A 22,893-nucleotide genomic window follows, 5' to 3' on the forward strand; every position below is an offset into this window, starting at 1 on the left:
TGTCACAGTAATTATATGGCAATCCCCCACACACTCTACAGAATATATTCATTTTGCTGAAAACACTACCAAAGTTATTTTTCATTAACACAAAGAGACAGCTTCCTTGGTGATGATCTCAATTACTTGAGAGGAAGAATGCAAAAAGGCAGGACTCCTCAACTACTTCATTCAAGAATACCCACATGGGATATGAGTGAGGAGGAAGGCTGGGAGTTGGTTGGATGCAAGTATTTTACTCACTGTAAGGGAAATGCACACAAATAAAAATTAAACTCTTTAACTCATCTATTGAATCAACATTTGCCTCTCTCCATTTATCAGTCCACTACATGTAAAATATTTCCTTAGCTCAGATATATGACACTTTGAGTGCAGTTTCTCTGAGGTGCTAGATCCTTGCCTAAAAGGCAAAAATACCAAGCATTAGAAGATGCATTCACTGACACAAATTTAGCTTGAAACTTTTAATGTTTGGTGTGGTCATGGGAATAAGCAAGTGCAGTTATCAGGAATGCATGTCCTCAAACACAAAAAGAAGCTAGTCAGGAGTAAACTAACTTAGCTGAACTGCATATAGTCCTAAAACCAAGCAAATACAATTCACTGTAAGTATGAATTTTACTTGCATTATTCTTTTTGCCTAACAGGAGCACTTTGCAATAGTTCTGTTTAATCTTTCCAGATATTCTGCTAGGTGAATGGAGACCGTGAAATCGTAAATACATTTTTTCACACACAGTAGGAGTTTACATTTGTCTTTAAGAAACAACAATCCGAATCTGGATGGTACATAAATACAGTTCTCAAGGCTGAAGCCTTTGGGAAAAGAAGTTCAGTTGGGACCTGCTACTGTTGCAGGTTAATAAGGAACTAATCATTTCCTACTCTCCCCCCTGCACCACAACAAACCTATAATTTGTATCTACCTCCACAATAAATCAACAGATGAAGGATAAACGAACAGCAGACTGGAACTAGATGCCAAATGTAACAAGGCACCAGATGTGTCAGAGGAAGGACAGAGAAGTTGTGGATGCCCCATCCCTGGAAGTGTTCAAGGCCAGGTTGGATGGGGCTTTGAGAAACCTGGTCTAGTGGGAGGTGTCCCTGCCCATGGCAGTGGGGTTGGGATTAGATGGTCTTTAAGGTCCCTTCCAAGCCAAACCACTAAAGGATTCTATGATTCTATGCATAGAATATATGTAAAGAAGTATTAGCTTATACAATTGTCTGAATTACAGAAAGCACTTATATCTGCCTCCGAAGCCTAATAGACATGCATAATCTATAAATGATTTCCTCTCTCTCAGTGCTAACTACTCACTGTCCTTCCCTCTAACCTGACATGCTTCTTTTGGATTTCCACTTTTTCAAAAACAAAGTAAAATTTCTTTTCCAAAACAAACTAAATTCTTCACTGTTAGAGCTATGGTCATGGACTGCACAGAAAACAAGTCTCCACAATGTCTAAGAACCAAACATGGACAAAATCCTCCACTCTCCACTAGTCAGAGTTTGAATGGGGCACTTCCTGCCCCTCCTTTCAAACTTAGCTTATCTGTTTTGGCAAAAATAAAATAGCTTCAACACTGCCTCCTGCACTGCATAGTCCTCTACACCTAACTGCATTACCATGACAAAAAGAGTCCTTATGATTCCTCCTACGCAGGAGTACAGGAAGAAAAACTTGTAAGTTGGTAGTCACATCAACTGCTAGAAAGTGATTCACATACTTCATGAAACAGCAGGGAAAATTAAATTTACTCCCAACCACCCCAAAGCTCTTCCACTGAATCAGTGTGTGGCAGAAATGATAGTAGGAGATGTAAATCCTTTCTCTATTTTAAAAAGACAAGGATTGGGTAATGAGCTAGAGTGCATAGAGCAGAATTATCATTTACTGTCACTGAAATATATTTCCCCTGTGGTTTTGCCAAAAAAAAAAAAAAAAAAGGTATGAAACTGGGATAGAAAATAAAACAGGTGATGCTATAGGCAAGAAAGTGGGTTAGTACGCATCACCAGCAATATGTGACCAGCTTACAAAATAGTGACTGACAGTACCAGAAGACAAGCCATTTAAAATTCTCTCTGAAGCTGCCCTATTCTTAGAGCACAGCCACACCTGAATGTACTGCAACATTTACATAAGCCACTTTGCTGACAGCAAGCTGAAGTTTTAACGTGTGAAGGATAAAGGTTCCCCACCTCTTTTTGAATTCTGCTGGGCCCTGGAGAGAGAAACAAACAACAACAATAAAAAAAACCCTACAACAACAACAACAAAACAGCAAATGAAATCATTGTTTGTTTTTTGTGTTTTTTGTTTTGTTTTGTTTTTTTCTACAGAACTCCTCGACTGTAACTGCTATTTCCATTTATATTATAGGTGCGCCCATGACAAGCAGACATTCGCAGGCAAATGTACGGGATCTTGCCTTGCCACAGTCTATAACTGATTGAATTGTGTGACTTTCATTCTGGTATCTTTTTCTGTCCATGGGTCAAAGCATTGCAATCTCCAAATAAATTAGGCATAAGCACCACACAACAGGAGATAACGTCTCTAAAAAGTGGTCATTTATGAAGATAAATCTAACTTCAGTGAGACCTACCATATGCTGAAACGAGTGATATTTATCTAGCTCTGCAGAGAAGACAAGCTTGAAGTTCCATTTCTGTGTTGGAGAGAAGGAAAAAAGACTTAAATGGCTGTAGACGAAGTAGCCTACAGCCTTTATCTTAGCTCATAACGCTATAAATCATCATGACATAAGGACCCCATACACAGAAGAGCATGTGAGAGTAATTTGGTTCAAATCTCTGTAATCAGTATCTGAACCATACAAAGACAGTCATATTCTTTGATCCCAGCAAGATATTACCCTGGGCATTATTCAAAAAGTTTCCAGAACTTTGCAAACAAACCTGGGCGCTGTTTCAAGCAAGCTAGACCTTAAATACAGTTTTGCTTCAAAACCACATGAAGTTTATTGTTTCATGCAATTTTGATGGAAAAACACAGCTGTACTGACAGTTCTTGTCATGATTCAATGTCCTTTTTGGAGCACCTCATTGACAAGCTGGCAACTAGCCACAAGCACTGCAAGAAAATAAATGAAACGTGTCTTCCTGTTTCCATCCAGTTCTGAAAAAGGCATTTGTACTGCAGCAAGTGATAAGTCAACCCATGACTGCTACAAGATTCTTTATCTTACACTTCTTTTAATCAGGAACCAATGTTATCAGTGTAAGGTTTATACAAAAAAAAAAAAATATATATATATATATAATTTATTTCAGCACAATCTTGCACAAAATTTTAAGCTCCAGCAGAAAAATGAAATTAAGGTACTATTTAAAATATATGTATATTTAAAAAAATGCCTAAGAAACATAGAAATTAACCTGATAATAATATAGTTTTAAGGTAAGCCCCTTCTCGTTCTGAAAGCAGAAGAGTGATGTGAGCCTCACTCTTCACCCAAGTTAGTAAGTCCTTGCAAGGAGAACTCTCCATTCATACACCATATCCCTGGGCTATAAGCCTCTAGGTGCACAACCTGCTGCACTACATCATGCCCTGCCCAGCATATGATTGCTGCGCTGTACTTCTGTAGGCCTTACTGAGTTTTTACTCAAGCAAGTATCCCTTTATTTCAACAATAATTTTGGTAAGAGTAAAAGCTTGTTTGTTCACACATTTTGTAGAAGTTATAATAAGGGTTATCCTCTAGCATTCCATAACAATTTTTTCAATAGTAATAATAAGTCAACCCAATAAATAATTATGAAACATTCCCATAATACTCATTTTACTATTTTAAAATTGCAGAAGTGTAGCCTCCCTGATCAATAATGGATAAAAGGAGAAGCAAACCAATTAACGTCTCTTCTAAAGAATAACTTCCTTCTCTCTCCACTCTCAGAGTAAAACAGAAATACTGGTTCTGTGCCACACTGCTATTGTCAGAGGAACAGCTACCAGCAGACTTTTTTTTAATGGTGTTAACAAGAGTTCAGTAAACGACTAAATCTGAAATTAGTAATTCTAGGTTTGTTTTGGTTTTCTTTCATACCTCAACATCAAAACCAACAGAAAACAAAACCTGTCCTAGAGGATGTTGCTCTGCTTAAGCACTCAGCAGGTCAGTTCAAATGAAATAATAATTTCCCACAGCTTAGAGAATGCAGGGATGGAGTCCTTTCATTAGCTAACTTCTGTGCTAATACAATAGAGCAACAGGGCTCCTGGGGAAGTACAATAGACCTATTTAAGCATAGCAGTTTAACAAAACAAAAAGAAAAAGGAAAAAAACAGTAGCACACACTGCCACACACCCTTCCATTTCCTGCATTAAGCAGAAAATACCTTGATGCTCTTCCTTCACATGAAAATAATGTGTGTTTTCCACAGGGATGGTTGAATGGCTCTGTAAGTCTCTCATCATCCCCCTGCTTTGCATGTATTCCTCTTGTGAACCCTTTCCAGACCTGTCAAGCACAGCAGGCACAGGCTCACAACTCCCCTTTTCAAATACTCCCGCTCCTGGCCATCCAGACCGCCTGCTCAGCTCTGCTTATCGAATAAACCTTCCACCTCAGATCTCGAGGAACCTTCTTTGAACTGTTCCTGTTGTGCCCTGCCCCAGCTCATGGACCTACCAGTGGTGGAGAGAAGGAATGAAGTGACAGCCTACTGCCACATAACAGTCAGAAATAATTCATGTTTTTACCTCGCTTCCTGATTACGTACAATTTAACATTTCATGTTCTTCTGCTGTGGAAAAATCAGTGTCATCATCGCTATGCTCATTACATCAATTCCTCATTATTAGATTTTTCCACAATATACCTATCATTCTAATATTTACCATTAATTACTGATTGTAAGTAATAATTGTAACTTCAAGGTTGCCTTTGCTGGAAATGTCAGTCCTGATACAGAAATAACAGACGCAGAGGTAGAGCAACCAAAGGGAATGTTTATCAGGACAGCAATTCGCCTTTTCAACAAGGGCTTCATTACAGGATTCTGACTCAGCTCAAATGGACACCAACATAAATTAAAATCAAACAAAACAACAACAACAAAAACAAAAAGCAGGCTGCTCCTTCCAGAGGTAGTTTTATAAGATACTTGACAGCCACACATAGAATCACTGAATTATAGAATCATTGGTTGGAAAAGACCTTCAAGACCACCAAGCGCAACCATCAGTCTGACCTACTGAGTCCCATCACTAAATCATTTTTCCTTAGTGCCATGTCCACATGTCTGTCAAATACCTCCAGGGATGGGGCTCCACCACTTCCCTGGGCAGCCCAGTGTAACGCTTGACCACCCTCTCTCTGAGGAAATTCTTCTTAATGTCCAATGTAAACGTCTCCTGGTGCAACTTGAGGCCATTACTGTGATAAAAGTATTTGATTAGTGGTAACAAATCAGGCACCAATTCAGAGGCTTATTTTATACTCAAAAAAAAAAAAAAAACCACCAACAACAAAAAACCAGTCACAATGGCAGCTCAACACTCGAGTTCAGATTTGGACACAATTTAAAAGCACCTATTTAACACAACACAGGCGTGCACCTGCAAAATTACGTACTTAATCACTGAGATTACAGGACTTGTAAAGAGTTATTCGTGTCATCCTCATATTAAATGCTGTGTTATTCCAGTGAAGGTACCTGAAAGTTTCTTTAACATTTTAACACCAGTATAAATCTCTGTTTAAACCAAACATGTCACTGTGTAAAATGATGCAGATGATATACACAACAAGGCACACCTCAGTGTCTTTATGCTCTGCAAACAAGGTAGCAACTAGGGTTTTCCTGCATTCCTGAACTCCATCTTATCATTTATCTTAACACTATCTTGTCTTAGTGCATCTAAGTATTAGATAACTTCCTTTTGAAATGACAGCTGGAAAGTTGGTCATAGTTAGCTGTGATTCCCTGAGCTGCCTCTGAAGTTACACCTTGCAACCCAGCCAGTGGTTACTTTTTTTTTTTTTTTGGACAACATGAAAACAAGCTCTGGAAACTCCTAGTGGGAAGTGCTAAAGCATCCCAGGTTCATATAAAATGTAAATTTGGATTTGGCTTATGGAGCATTTTAAAAATGCATACTGGATATACATTCAAACTCTATTTCCAACATTACAAAAATGTTTAAATTTTAATAGGATTGTCTTTTTTTTATTAAAATACCTTCTGGATGATCCCCAGACAATCTGAATCAATGTATGAACTGCTGCTTTCCTTTGCCTGAAGAATTAACTGTACATGTATAATTATTGTTCACTGAATCCTGGAAGGCTATTGGACAACACCTGATCAGCTTTCTGGCTTTGCTGGTTGACTACCATGATTTTGCACAGATCCCTGACACTCCAGAGCAGCAGTTCTCAGGGTCAGGGGAACACCCACAGGACAGGACCACCAAATGTCCAAGGGAAGTACAGCTTTAAAACTTATTATCCACTTGGCATACAGTTGCAGCTCTTCCAATACTAAGTCAACTTAGCACACAGGTGAGGTTGTTACAAGTGCACAGAACATGTGCATCATGTCCTAAGCCAGTTTGATAATGGCTTCCTTACATAATGTGGCTACCTTAATTTTTGACTAACGGGTGGCATTGAAACCCACCATAAGGAGGTTGTTTTGCTGGAAAAGGAGATATCAGACAGAGCTCCCTCATCCATTCCAAAATTTAAGAAACTACAGCTTATTTGAGTTAATACAATATTTACAGAATTATAGAATGTCTTGAGTTGGAAAAGACCTTAAAGATCACCTATTTCCAATCGCCTTGCCATAGGCAGGGACGCCACCCACTAGATCAGGTTGCCCAGGGCCTCGTCCAACCTGGCCTTGAACACCTCCAGGGATGGGGCATCCACAACTTCTCTGGGCAACCCATTCCAGTGCCTCAACACCCTCTGAGTGAAGAATTTTCTGCTAATATCTAATCTAAATCTACCCTCTTTTAGTTTGAAACCATTGCCCCTTATCCTATCGCTATTTGCCTATGTAAAAAGTAGCTCTCTATCTTTTTATAAGCACCCTTTAAGTACTGAAAGCTGCAATGAGGTCTCCCTGGAGCCTTCTCTTCTCCAGTCTGAACATCCCTGTGATGGTTTTACCCAGCTGGGCAGCTGAGCTCCACCGCAACCACTCTCTCATTCCCATTCCTCAAAGGAAAAGCAGGAGAAAATAGGATACAAAGGGCTCAAGGCTTGAGATAAGGACAGGGAGATCACTCAACAATTATCGTCACAGGAAAAACAGACTCAGCATACGGAGGTTAACAAAATTTATTACCTATTATTAACAAGCTAGAGCAGTGAGAAACTAAAAACAAACTAAAAACTCCTCCTCCCCCATACAACCTCTTCCATTACTACCCCTATACTTGGGTAGGAAGGTCTCATTAGGAAGCTAAGAGCTGCAGGCATCGTTTTTTTGTTTGTTTGTTTGTTTTAAAAAGAGGACACTGTTTAGGGGAAATTCTTTCTTAAAAACAGCCACACCAATCAGCCTGGAAACACTAGGGTGACACTTACAAGAGGTTTGATCAAATGAAAAATGTACAGAAGTCTGGACAACGGATGTCAAAGCAAAAAAGTTGTCCTTTCACAAGGAGGAATATAAAAGCTTCCCAGCACACTCACTGGCAACAGACACCCAGAGCTGCCATCAATAACAATAACACATCCCAGAGAAGGAGGAAGCATCTTGCCCGATATAACATTTTACATTGACAGTGGTAATACATCATTTTATTTGTTATGGTGACTGTTCCTGCATCATTTTAGTTATAGGGAGCAGAAATAAGACAATTCCACTCTTTAAAAAATTGCCCCAGTTTTCAAGTAAGCACAAGAGTCTGTTTCAATGCAGACTAAGAAAAGTCGGACAATCCCAAAGCCCAGTTATGCCAAAAGAACTAAAAAAAAAAAAAATCAAAATATTTCTTTATGAGAATCATTTTAGTGTTCTGATCTTTTCTATTCAACTTCTTAATGACGTAAAAAAAAATGAGTGGGTAGATATTCAGTATGTTCTTTGCCAGTCTATTCTGTTCTCAATCTGTACACAGTTCCTGTCCATCTTGAAGAAAGATGGATCAGACGGGGAAAAAAAAAAGGGGCAAAACAAAAAATGGCAGGCATTTGTAAATGATTCCATCCAATTTCAGTATTCTTGGCACTATTAACCAATTCCATTTACTAGAAATAATAATAAAAAATTTTGTCTATTTAAGATGTAATTCTATTTCCAATATCATCCTTTTGTTCTCACAGATGAGCCTGTCCTAGACCAGCAATAATGGGCATCGTGCCTCTGCAAAGGGTCCTATAACTGGGTATTAAAACCTGGGGGGTCTTACTCATGGCCCCAACCTCTGCTGTGTGAGGGCCTACACAAAATTACGATCTTTTCACATAACTGCCTTGATAAGCTAAGTAATAATCTTTGGGAGGGTCATTGTAATGATTTGTTGCTCAATACTTCTATTTCTAACTTCAGTAGGAGTTGCTGTACAATGTATTTCATCATTTTCTCTTATTTCAAAGGGCTTCTCCAAAGTCATCACATGTAGAATCATTGTTCTAAAAAGAGATGCTTTTTTATGTGCAAATGCTTAGTATATATAAAAGTGCATGTCAGTAACTAATGCATAAAAATGCACACAAAGGTTTTATAAGAATCAGTAAATGTGGCTATGCAATGGAGAAGGCTTCTTTAATGTAGCTTTTTATGGACTCCTCCCAAAATATATATACATATACATTTGTTCTTTGCCCTGTAAAAGTTATTTCCATCTCCTCTCTCCCCCTGCTCCTAAACAGTAGCCAGGAAAATATATTTTCTTTACTGATTTGCAAAAGCTATTTTTCCCAACTGGGTTCTTAAGCTGCACACTGCACCCTGTAAAAAATATTTACCCTGATTTACAAAATCTATTTCTCTCCTTGGGCCTCTAAGCTGCTGTTGCAGAAGTGATAAAGGTGTTCTCATTCAGACTTTTATTGTTTCTGGGCCCCTTGCCACCTGTTTTTATTTTTCCCCTCTTGCACCTTCTTCTCATCCCTTTTCCACATGCACCACAGTTGTCCATCAGAGCTGATTCTGTGTAACAGGAGTCACATTTTCACATGTTAGCTGACCCATAACTTAAAGAGGTAGTAAGTACTCTCCAAGTCACATGCCTCGGCCAAGAAGTAAATTTGATCAGAAAGCAGAAAAATTGATAAATATCAGCTAATCACTTTTTTTTTTTTTCTGGCTATAATAAATGAAAACACATTTGCTTACCTTTAATTCTGTCTTCTAGAATCATAGAACCATAAAATCATCTAGGCTGGAAAAGACCTTTAAGATCACAAAGTCCGATCATCAACCTGACCAACACAATATATGAGTCTATATTCACAAGCAACCCACCTCCCTTGTCTCAGCACTCCCTACATCAATCAAAGGGATCTTTGTGAAAACCCAAACTCATCTGAGTTCACTTTAAACCTCACATGGCTTTTTCTTTTTTTCTTAAGTAATCTTGTATCATTACATCAGCTTATTTCAGAAGTAAATGTCATATAGATTCAAACGGCTACCATCGTTATGAACAACAGTTACAGTGCTTCCAATAATTTTGTAGACTGCAGCTAAGGACTCTGTTTAGACAAAAACTCACTATGCTAAAGAAACCATGAAATAGTCCAGTCTATAACAAACTACTAAAAATTTGAACATCTACCAAAATCCTGAGAAAAAAAATCAATGACCAGCAATTCTCAAATAAACAAATAACCGTTCAAAAGGATAAATTGTTGCATGCAACTGCAAATTGAAATGGTATCCTAGAGATTAAATTTTGAGTTCAATCAAATTTACATATATTCAAATATAATCCAATTTAGCTTTATGTACTCACAATTATTTTCTCCTCGTAAGCCATAATTGTTCTTTGATAGTCTGCTTTTCATTTGCCTTAAATTATAAACATAGTGTTACACATTTTGTGTCACCCCAGAGGTCACTTGTCCTGTTGCTCCTCCTCTGCTCTGACCTGGTGAGCAGGGGGAGTGTGCTGCCACCCAGGCAGATGACACCCACTTTTGCATGAAAGTGGCGACTTTATGACTAACAGAAATCATGATGGTACTTCAAAATGAACGTTAAAACCATTAAAAAAAAAAAAAAAGGGAGGGGGCAATTTAGGATGCATTTACTTTAATGTAACATTGTAGGCTTACAACTCTCTCCTAATATGTCAAAACTCAAATACTTAAGATGTTTTGCTACTGTAAAAAAAAAAAAAAAAAAGTTCAAGTATTAACATGAGGCAAATCTAGACACCTGCAGAAGGTCCACTAGCTGTAGAAACAATTTTAACTGCACTGCAAAGTGGCTGGGGTCCTTTAAAATCCAGGCAAGATGGTATCACTAGTTACTCTAGGCCATATGCTAGTGTCCTATGATGACATCTATCAATTTATACTCCTGGGCTGTGCCTAACCCATCTCAAAGGAAGTGCTACATGCATCTCATGTCCAGAGCTATGGGTACCTTCAACATCATGTCAATGTGGTTTCCTTTGAAAGAATTATAGAAAGTTCCTTTGATTCAATCCCAATTCATTAGAAAACAAAACAAACAAACAAAACAAAACAAACTAACAAAAACCCACAACCCCACCAATACTTTCACAGGAAGCCTCTGATTAAAAAGATGAAAACTGCCTGCAAAGAGAGTGTGCCACATGAAGCTTATATGCCCTTTTTTTTCCCCCAGAGGAAACATGTTTCACATTTGTGCATGTCTTGTTAATTATTCATGTGATTTGTCCATAAAATTCAAGTACATCAGTGAATATGTAATGCAGAAGTAGAAAAGGACATAAAAATTACAAAAAATCAAAAAGCCGACACAAAACAATTAGTCACTCGTCAACATGTTTCAACTAAAAGTTTACTCAAAGCACACTTTTTTAATCTGATAGACCTACTTCCACTGTAGTCTCAGATGAGATAATAAATGTTACTTAGTATAAGTATCTTTTTTAATATCTGCCCTCATTAATATATTCTACTTGAAAGGAATGGAGTAGTTCATACAGAGTTCAAATGAATATGGTTTGATTTTGCAGAAAGTATCTTTTCTTTGAGTGTTGCCACTTACTGCATCACTTCAACATGAATTAAACATGAATTCATGATAAAATCATCAAAATGCAAAAACAAAGAGATGGTGGAGGGATCAAAGGCAACTTCTAGTTGCTAGAGAAACCAAAACAGCAAATGAAATTGAAGTACACAGTACTCACACAATCTCCCAGGACAAGTGCACATGAAGTGCATGAAGAAACTCTTTGTATATGTGTTTCAGCAGCAGAACTGAAATGAACAGAGAATAAATTCATTAATATTATGCTCAGATGGGTTAACAGTTGTCATATTAGTGGGTGGCATTTCTAAAAGGAGCTGCAGCAGGTCACTGTGAAGAAGTTCACACTGCCACTGTGCAAGTTGAGTGGGTAGAAGAAATTCAGATCCAAGTTTTGGAGAGAACTATTAACCAGGAATGCATCATTTGCATCATTTAGAGCCCAGAAGAAACTATATTAAAGAGTTCAGATTCACAGATTATGAATATGGAATGCAGCTTTCTAGGCTGCATATTCAAAAACATCACCACACAAAAAAAGCATGTAGTGTAAGCCTGAATCTTTCTCAGTTCTCACTTCCCCCATATTCTTCTCTGCTACATTCAGCTAGCTCGCAGAGGCTCCAAAGATGCTGGTAGTAATATTATTTCATGTAATATGGAATCTGTCCAGTCTACTTACTCATTTCACAAAGATGACAGACAAAATAGCATATGGTAATGATTTTTCAGTCACGGCTGCCCTTGCTGGGATTTGAAAGGGGAAAGGCTCTGTATCCATTACTGACTCCCTGAAAATCACATCCTCCAGGGAATAAGAATTGTCTCCTTTGTTAGCTATTCTAATTCTCTGATTAATAGTGATGGTTTTCATTTAAATATAGGCAAGAGAAGCAGCAAAGCAATATCTTCAGCAGAACTCGTTACAAGGCAACTGGCAGTGCAGTACTGCTCTGAGGGGAACCAAAACCCACTGATTACCCACACGTCACGTCATAGGGGAGCTAAAACCCACTGGTTACCCACATATCACATCGTAGGAGCCACTTTCCAGGTTTTATTAGGATAGCCACTGCTGTAAATAACTCTACAAACAGAAAAGTCGCTCGTGGGTGAAGAAAAGGGGGCATGCCCCCCCCTTGACCTGGGGGCAGCTCTGTCTGTCAGGATGGGTTTTGTTTTCCCTCCCAGGTACAGTCCTGTGACCCCAAAAATCCCTTGCCTCAGCACTGGCCCAGGGATGCCAGCCATCCTGCCCCTGCACCGCCTTAAGACGGCTGAAAGGATCAAAACTGGGAGAAGTGGAAAATAGCTTCAAGGAAGCAGGTCCTCTAGTACAAGGGCAACCTGCTTTGAGTATGACAGGCAAGGAGGAGGCATGTAAGAAAGATGTGCCCTGATTCCCCCTTATTTTCTTCTGTGGGTCCAAATGCAATGTTGCAAATGGCTGGATCATTAATGTTCTTTATTTTAAAGCATTAAGGAAAAATAACATCTTGATGTCTGACACCTCATGCTCTGTGTCTCTTCCAGCTAAGGATATTCTATGACTTGGTGATAATATATTAAGTTTCAAGGAAAAGAAAGGCAAACATTTCTAAAGTTCAACTTACTATAGCCTGTGCAGTACCCTTGAAGGACTAAGCAGAACTGGCCCTGGCATATTCATCATTCTGCTCTTGTCACAGCGCTTGACTGAATGTTTTTTCAGGAGGTAGAGATTAAAATGAACCAGAACTAATTGAAGGTATATTTAATGAAAGCATCATCATTGTAATGAGTATACAACTGCTACACTAATGTTGAATAATGTTTAAGCTACTGAACAACTCCATATTGTTTCACCTAATGGGATTCGCCAATTACAAAATAATTAATTGAACCCTATAATTTTGCAATATGTGGAAATGTGAAACCCACTCATAAATTAATTAATGCTCAAGTCAATAAAAGAGACAAGTGTCTGGGACTTACTACTATTTCTCCTGAAATAAATCTAGGTATTATCACTTACTTTGAGCCATGCAGGATTGGTTTCGGTTCTTCAAGCATTTGGTCTAGTTATTACGTTGTAATCATTCGTAATCCAATTCTGGTAGACAAGGGCAAACGCTCGGCAGCTGAAGCTCCTCTGAAGCTTTTTCTCACCTTCAGTTACGCTGATGCTCCCGTTTCATAGCTTCCTCTTACTTGCATTCTCACCATCTTTCCCACCCTGTCACATGCCCTTCTTTTAGATTTCCTGCACTTCTGGTCAGCACATGGAATTTGAAGATACCATTACACTCCTCACTTCCTATTTTCCAGCTCAGTTACAAAGGCTATTGGCACATTTGTTGCAAACACTCTTTACTGAGCCAGGAAATTAATGGATCCGTTTTCAAAATGCATTTATCAACTTTTTTTTTTTTTTTTTTTTTTTTAAGAAATAAATCAGCTACATTCACAAGTCACACTAAATATATCCTCATTCCTGGAAATACCCTGCCCTGGAAGCAGTCTCCTACCTGAAACCACTCTAACTTTAATGGAGATTGGTGTAAATCCAGCAAGATTTCTCTAAGTTCATTTGTGTGGCTAGGGCCCCAATTATTTTAAGTTAGGACTACTGTGTTTTAGATATCCTCCTCCTACCTTTTTGCCCTACATAGTTCACAATCAGTGGGATAGGCAGTACCTCTTTCACTGAATAAAAACTACTGTTGAGCCCTATGTACAATCGTGCAGATCTGGCAAGTACAACCACAGGGATTTGCAGAGTTCTTACAAAACCAACCACATTAACAAATGTATAGGAAAACCAGGACAACCATATTAATCTTTAAATAGGATGGGGTAAAATATTTAAGGTCTCTCATTTAGGCAAAGCAATGCTCTGATTAGGCTATTCAATTATTCTTAAATATTTGGAAAGGAACAAGCAGCAGTCTTACATTCAGAGTTTATGATCAGTAATAGTTTTTTTCCATATACAGCCTCTGACTTGTCTCCAGAACTCAAAGCACAACCATACCAATAACATCCTTGATAAGGTTTTCCCTTACACACAACACCTGTGCTCCACAGAGAATGGGCCTCAGCTCTTGACGGTGCTGTCTTTTCTGGCCTGTGTCAGAGAAGAGTGCACCCACAAGCCTGTGGTTTTTTTTTCAGGGTAGGAGATTTGGGGAGATAGGACAGGAGAGAAGAAGTTTTCTGAGGTGCAACAGGTGCCCCCATGGCATGGTGTGGTATTTAGTTCATTGCAAGGCTTGGGTTTCCTGAAACAAGATTCAGTTCTACGTCTTATTCCTCTCTCCCACCCCATCTTCCTGCAAAATTTTTATATCTGAGCTCCACCATGAAGTCCATTAAGCATGAAGCCCGTTAAGCACAAAGCCATTGCACACATTTGACAAGCCTGAAGATGACTGGGGAAAGTGGTAAACTGGCTACGGTCTGCTTTTGTGGTGAAGCTGCTGGCACAACACAACAGATACTGAAGTAGGGGGGCAAACCATTAGTGTTTTCTAACCAAGCTGCCCTGCAACACTGTCAGAGTGAAAAGAGACTTTAACATGACAAAGGGTGTAGCTGAATGTTTCTACTTTCATTTAATCTTTCTAACCATATAAACCAGAAACTTTAAATCAAGAATTTGAACAAGCACTAGAGTTCCTCATTCGGTCTCATGTAATCAAGTCCTTAAAAAAAGAAAAAAAAATCCAAATGCTTTTCTGAGCCTTTTGGAGAAACAAGCAAAGAAAAACCAGAACAGGAAAGCATTTGGTGGTATACTTTATTTCCCCCTCTACACCTTTTCAAGGAAATTCCAGAAAACTTTCAAGTTGTCTTGAAAGCATTATGGATGGCACAGAAATGACAGAACCGTACAAACTGCCCTCCTTCTGCCCTTCAGCACTACCAAAAAGCCTTTCTGTTCCCATCTATATCACTGATTTCTCTTAACTAACATATGGACCTCATGGAACAGAAACCTGAAGAGTAAAAGCCCATTAAAAATGGCAAAGCTGAGATAATACAGTAATAAGTGCTACATAGAAAGTTAGACAAAACTTCCAACAGTGTGTATAAACATTGCACAAATGACACAATTATTTACAAACTATTAAAAAAAAATCCAAGCCCCAAGAAGCTCTAACATGAATAAACGTGTTTTACTCCTGTGCATCTTAAACGAAGAGCAAGATATGAGAGATTTCCCCTCATATTTAGAAATACTGCTAAGGTTTTCAGGAGTCTGTCTCCTTCAGGTAGCTTAACACTTCTTTTTCATTTCTAACATCCTATCAGTCCTAATTCAAAAACAGACAAGTAGAGTAATAGGTGGCAAAAAACATCTAGAAGGTGAGATAACTCCAAAGAAGTGGAGCTGGCTATGGCAAATAGCCGTTAAATTGGCAAAAGGAAGTGAAAATGGAAATAATCAACTTTAACCTCATCCAGAACGGAGACAGAATGCTAGGGCATGTCCAGTCTCTGTGACTGCCCTGGTCTGCGCTGACACCACAGCAAAAGAGGAGTAAGAAGCGATAGCTGAATAGGTTTTCTTTTTTCTTTTTAACAAGAGATTATATATACCTTCCTGATTCCTGCCTTGTATACTGCCCATAGAAAATTTGAAACAAGAGTTCTGCAAGATCCCCTAAGCAGCTACAAAAGAGGGAAATGAGAAGACTATCACAGGTTACTTAATGGGGTCCCAAGAGAGGCTGCAAATCTCTTGGGTTATACAAGCGTCTTCCAAAGACAAACATACCCTAAAACATTTACAGTCGAAACAGACAATACCTGAAAAGCAAGGATTGCCACACCCATCTTAAAGCTGGAAGGCTGAGGTATTCAGTAGTTTACATGACGGTATGTGGGGCATCTGTAGCAGAGCAAAAGCGGAACTGAGATCTATGTCTCTATTAGTCACATCACTATTCTTCCTCCCAAAATTGTTCTTAATTTCTTTTCTTCTTTTTTTCTGTGTGTGTGTGTGTGTGCTGTCTTCTACATAATATTAATTGCACTAATAAAGAGTAGAAAGTAGAAGTGTATTAATTTACAGTTTAATTAATGGTTTAACTGAAAGTTTGAAAAGAATTGTTCTTTAAGGCAAATAATTATAATTGTCCCACAGAAGTGAGTGGATTTATTCTGCCTAATACAACTTTTCTCATCTGGCCCCATATATTTCCTAAACTGATGGCTTATTTCCTTTCAGTCCATAAGATTTACAGCAGGGGTTTAAGATGGCTAATGAACATAATATATGGAGCTGAAATCTGTTCTGAGGGAGAGAGGTGAAATATCTCACAGGTCAGGGACATGCAAAAGGGATTCAAGACTCCCGATCATTTTATCTGTAATTCAGTTCAGTCCCTACAGAGCAAAATTCAAAGCCTGTGGAAATCAGTGGGTGTCTTCCAACTGACCTCAATTTTTATATCAGGCCAAGGTCCATGAGAATAAAAATGGCAGACTAATTCACAACTAAAATCTGCACTCGGAGTTTCTGATTGCTTAAGGAAAGTAAATAGCCAGTGCTTGATTAATGCAATTATTCATCAGGTATGAAGCATTAAAATCCAGCATTGCTGATATCTCAGCACAGATCAGAATTAGCCCACACTCTCTGATGAGATGCCCATCTTCTTCAGGTGCAGGGAGATTATGAACAATCAGCCCTTCCTCCAACTTGAGAATTGCCTAGCACACTATGGTAAACACACACACTGCTATTAGCCCTGAAGTTTTCTCCCTGGGAATATTACCTCTGGTGTCTGATATGCACAAGCATGTATTCACTCTGTGTGTGTGGTGCATATCCGTACACGTGAGGCTTAGATCTTATTAATTCTATTCACAGTCATAAAATATTTACCGCAATAGAGAGACATTGAGAAGGTCATAGGCTTGCATTCACTTTAGCAGACTTTATAGTTATTACTGATTTTTTAAAAGGATTCGCTTCTAACTTTATGTTTGCAGAAGAAAAAAAAAGAGTAGTTTCATTTTCCATGACAGTTGTGTTCAGATTCATTGTAATCCTCTCTCTTTCTTCTCTCCTGTGAGCAAACACATAGGTACACATGCTCTCTTTCTCTCAAGCTGCCCTGGTGTTTTGCTGCATTGCCATCCGGGGCAGGGTGGATGTATAAGGCTGGAATTATTTAGGGCAGAGAACAAATTCCTCTTTTGTCTTAAACTACATGCCTGAGATTTCATATTTCTTGTCATTTACTCTCTGATGCTTTGCCAATGAGGCCCTAATAATATAGGCAGCCAGGTCACGTATTTTAACGAACTGCACAAGACGGATACTAACGTTATTTAAAGAAAATGACATTCACTCCATACCAATTAAGTTACCCATATTGGGCAGTATATTATGCCTTTGCTGGTGTAAATTAGAAAAGCACCATTAATTCCACTGTATTCATAACTATAATGGATAATACAATATAAATAATTAAGGTAGGGAAGTAGCTTTGCTTTGTTTTAATTACTGAAAACACAGGAATTATGCTGTTATACGTGAGGTAGTTCTGGACTGAGTTTTCCACAAAAAGAAAATAATATACTAGTAAAGATTAACAGTTTAATATACTTCAAACTACAACTGATGATTTCCCATGTCAAAATTTAGACACTGAAAGCACACAAAAGTGAGGACTATGTCTTTAATATGATGTGAAGGCAGAAACAAATGCATTTAATGACATCCTTTTTGACCTGTTAGCAAATAATGTTGGGAACAGCCTTCAGAAGACTTTAGGCACAGCAAATTTCACGACCATGATATTGCACTTTGGTAAAGTTAAAATGAGAAAGAGATTTATAAGGGAACCTGCCACATAATTTTAATGATAGACGCTTCTCTTGGTCCACTACAACAGAAAGAAAATCTCTGGACTACTCATACTGAGTAGATGAAAAAAAAAACGACAACACTTTAAGGCAATCATCCATGTGTGATTCACAAATTTTAAAGGATAAAATTTAATTTCTTTTTTTAGTCTTTTATGTGTCCTACTGAATTATACTTCAGAAATTCCATCTCACCAAATATTCCTCCCAATCACATACTCTAAATTAAAATCTGATGAAGGCTGGTATAACAAATTATTTTTCTTCATTAGTTTATCCATCTTACTAGCTCTATTTTGAAAGCTAATTACTAGAGCGAATTATTATTCAATACATAGACATTCAATTTAAACAGCAAATTATTTTTCTTCTTCCTCTTCCACTAAAATCTTGTTCTCTAAGATAATGTTTGCACTGGTTTATGACCATTTTAAATAATCCAGGTAAAAATATATTACCAGCTGAAGCAACACAGAAAACATGATTTAAGAAACCAAGGCTGGTGATAAAGTGCATGAAAGAGTCAGACAATTTCCTACAAGATGAGCAAATCTTAATTCTTTAGAGATGAAAATAATAAATAACTGCAGTTCAGCACTGTTCTTTATGAGACCATTCATTGTTAACAGTCCCATGTATAAACTCACATCCAACAGGACCAATGTGTTACTATGCAAGTAAAATGATACTTTCTTTGTGATTACTTAGTGACTTGACTCCTCATAATGTCTTTCCAGATAACATCTTGAAAAGCCTGATTCATTCACTTCTTTCACGGGTCTCTACCTATACATAAAGTACGTAGGTGGCATCACCCACTTCCTCTGTGAAACAGGCTAAAGTGCTGTCCTGGTTCCAGTTAGGACAGAGTTAAGTAGCTCATAGTAGCTGGTAGGGTGCTATGTTTTGGATTAGGATGAGAAGAGCGCTGATAACATGCTGATGTTTTAATTGTTGCAGAGCAGTGCTTACACCAGGCCAAGGACTTCTCAGCTTCTCGCTCTGTCCTGCCAGCGGGCAGGCTAGGGGTGCAGCAGGAGCTGGGAGGGGACAGACCCAGGACAGCTGACCCAAACTGGCCAGAGGGGTATTCCATACCATCTGACGTCATGCTAAACAATATATAGGGGTGGCTGGCCGGGGTGGGGGGGCCGGCTGCTCGGGGATAGGCTGGGCATCAGTCAGCAGGTGGTGAGCAATTGCATTGTGCATCACTTGTTTCATACACATTAGTAGTAGTAGTACTATTGTCATTATTATCATTATTATCATTATTATTATTTTCCTGTCTTAATAAACTGTCTTTATCTCAACTCACCGGTTTCACTTTCCCGTTTCTCTCCCCCATCCCAGAGAGGGAGGGGGGAGGGTGAGCGAACGGCTGTGTGGTGTTTAGCTGCCGGCCGGGTTAAACCACAACAAGTGCTAAGAATATTGCTTTTTCTTGGACTCTTTGGGTTGCTGGAATTTCTTGTTATTTTTGTAGAGAAATAAGATTGTTTGTTCTTATTGAATCTCGTTTATGTAAGATTATTTCATATAAGTAATTGTTATTTAGTACGTTGAAAGAAAAAAAAAGCAGTATCTAGGATAGCACTTTAAGAGGGAAAATAAAATAATTTCAGAAGCACATTATATATAAACAAGATAATGCAAATGTCATTGTGCAAATTCTTTGATGGAAAATACTTGGAAATCCTCTAGGAAAAAAAAAATAATTTGTTAAATGTAGCAAAATAAGGGTTAAGATAATGGAGAACATCTTTGTGATGTTTGGTGAGCTTTTTAAATTTTTAGTGAAGTTCATAATGTTCACTTACCAGAAATCAATAAGGATATAGATATGCAGAATTTTATGCAACAAAGCTGCAGCATTGATTGAATTAATAACTGTAGACCTCCGAAGACTTCTGTATAAAACATGCCCATTCCAATCTGTGTATATACCACATTGATTTTTTCCATCCGTCTTGATCATGATTAGGAAAATGAAACTTTCTGCTCACAAAGGAAAGGTTAAAAATTTTGCATACTTTTATTTGGTGAAGATACTCCAGTTATCAGTTCTACTTTTATGCAATGAAGTGTTTAAATCACCTAGAACACAAAGCTTTACTTTTTTAATTATTATTATTTTTTCTTTTGAACTTCTATAACTTTCTACGCACTATGCTAAGCTATACCTTGTAATGAATTATGCATCTGATTACAAATAAGACATAATGATTTTGGATACAGTGTATAACTATCCTATTTCTTTATATGCAGAAATGAAGATACAGATCTGAATGTATTCTTGTTTATCTGCAATTGCATGTGAGTAGCTCCAAATTAACCAGTGGGACCTGTTGTATGAGTCAACTCAAACCTGTTTAGACAGTCACCCAAGCCTAGAGACAGTTGTTTTGTACTATTTCTTCACTGTATCCAGGATGAATTTGATTAATTTACCAATAGTATGAAGCCTCTGTTTCTTTGTACCATTCCTCTCTTTTAGTTTCTGTCTCACCCAGTTAAATGCCATGGATAAGCCATTTATGCATTTATGCTGAGTGATATGCCGCTGAACCTAAACTTCAAGTGTAGAAGTTCTCTATGGTTATTTATTATTTTTTTAAAAATATTTGTCCATTTAAACAGAAAACAGCTGTGATCTTTTCTAGGCCATCTCCAAGCTACCCTGTATTTCATTTATTTTTTCTTTGAGGTCTGACTACTAGTCCAATTTTTGCCCTATATTTTCAAACAAAGTTCCTGCTGTGTGGTTGCAAATTAGATCAGTATCTAAACCCCATGGAATTAAGTGCTTTTGCAAATGTAACTTTTTCCTTCTTTCTTTTTTTCCTTTTTTTTTTCTTGTGACAGAATATCTGTGTGCAGTCTGAGGTGGATTCAGTAAAAATAAAATAATCTATGCAAAATTTACAGCCAGATTCTTCTCACTTTATTTTAGTCACTGCATCCTTAATTACCACCATGGGTTTCTGTTACCAGTCTAGCTCATCTTGAGTCAGAGATAACCAGTGCTTGATGTACCAGACAGCAGAGAACAACATGGCTGAAATCATGGTTGATGTAACCATGCTGTTTTGCAAAAAAAAATCATGGGATCTTCATTTCTTGAGTGCAGGAAGCATCCCACAAGATGAGACAGTTTTCTCTCAGTGAGGAGCTACTTTCAGCTAATGCACACATCCCAAAGGCATTCTTACAGGCTGCTTTTAATATCCTGTTATTCAAACTGCGCTGGCTTTCCTTCTAACTGGTCAAAGTTTATCACTTCATATTTCTGAAAATAATAAGCACGTGAACCAATTTGCCTATAGCATTTAAGGGCTTTTCAGCTTCTCATGCTGCCCTGTCAGTGAGGAGGCTGGGGGTGCCCAAGGAGCTGGGAGAGGACACAGCCAGTACAGCTGACCCAGACTGGCCAAAGCGATATTCCATACCACATGGTGTCACACTCAGCAATAAAAGCTGGGTTGAAGAAGGAGGAAGGGGGTGATGTTGGGAGCGATGACATTTGTCTTACCAATAAACCATTATGTGAGATGAGCCCTGCTTTCCTTGGAGTGGCAGAACACCTGACTGACAATGGGAAGTAGCAAATCAATTCCTTGCTTTGCTTGCATGCACAGCTTTTGCTTTACCTAGTAATCTGCCTTTGTCTCAACCCGTGAGTTTTTGTACTTTTACCTCTCTGACACACTCCCCCATCCCACCTGGGGAGAGTGAGTGAGCGGCTGTGTGGTGATTAGCTGCCTGCCGGGGATAAACCACAATACTCTCCACCCTACCCATAATGATCCTTTCTGAAATGCTGCTAAACTAGAGACACAGCAAGGTGCTAATACTAATACTTGCTAATATTAGCAAAATGCTTCCTTAGAGAGTCACTTGTTAATTTATATTTAAAAAAAAAAAAAAAAAGTTTGTTCCAGAGGAGCACTTGTGAAAGTGAGGTCATCACCCATTCTGATCAACCTGCTGCAGGGAGACTTTTCAGAGTAGCCAGTGTTTCATCTTAGCATGCTGAGCACCAGATACTAAAGCAGCATTTCCAGACAGGCTAGGCACTTTCATTCAAAAAGAGTGAGAGACGGCCATGCTCTGCCCACTCAAGTGCCTGTGGTTAGCAGCTCAGCAGCTTCCCGAGCTGCTTCTGGAACACCACAGTTCCTCCTGCCAGTGACCTCATTCCTGCCCACAGAAATCTGATAAAAGGAAGAACACGCAACAGGTGTTCAAGCTTCCAAGTTTTTCATTTTGGTTAACCTTCAGATCAGGCACGCTCCTTTCCTGGCCTGAAAGATGAGCAAAACATTTATAAGGCCTGTTTGTGGCTGTAGGGACATCTCCTGGCAAAAGGCCTACAGACAGTCGCCTCCAGGGCAGCGTAACTGAGACACAGCCCTAACAGGCTAAAAAGTAGAAACCTGAGTCATTGCTGCCTAAAGAGAGAGAAGTTTTTTTCCGACAGCCTTGTGGTCAGCCAGCTGCTAAGCATGGCAGGAGAGAGTGCAAGGCACTCTCTTATTATCACTCCCTCCAGTAAAGTGACCAGAAGGAGCAAGCTATTTCCTTCGCCCAGGAGGTACGTTGCCATCACTTAGTGGGGAGTAACAAGAAAGTACAATGATAGGACAGGTAAAATCTGATTTACTTTCCTCCCTCACATAAGAAAAGGGCTCAGTCCAAACCACCACTGACAACATTTATGGGGAAGGAAACAAAAATCAAACACAACGTTGCCTTTTTAGTTAATTACATTTTGGATCTCGCTGCTTCTCACTCTTCCAAAAGAGCAAGCCTGAGCACTCCTCTTCCTCTGGGGCACTGATAAGATTCAA

At 38.6% G+C, this 22,893-nt stretch overlaps 1 protein-coding gene across 2 annotated transcripts in view; it reads right to left on the reverse strand.

The window, feature by feature from the left end:
- Positions 1–22,893, reverse strand: part of LOC310896039 (uncharacterized protein) — a 680,208-nt gene that overhangs the window by 160,387 nt on the left and 496,928 nt on the right. Inside the window, exons 22-24 of one of the 2 annotated variants that reach the window (XM_083827872.1) lie at positions 11,346–11,415; positions 2,619–2,681; positions 2,212–2,234 (exon numbers count right to left, since the gene is read on the reverse strand). In XM_083827872.1, coding sequence (XP_083683998.1) covers positions 2,212–2,234; positions 2,619–2,681; positions 11,346–11,415 — 156 coding nt within the window. The remainder of the gene's footprint in view (positions 1–2,211; positions 2,235–2,618; positions 2,682–11,345; positions 11,416–22,893) is intronic. The other variant, XR_014581128.1, reaches the window with a different exon arrangement.

This window comes from Anser anser, assembly GCF_964211835.1.
Source record: "Anser anser genome assembly, chromosome: 3".
NCBI lineage: Eukaryota > Metazoa > Chordata > Aves > Anseriformes > Anatidae > Anser > Anser anser.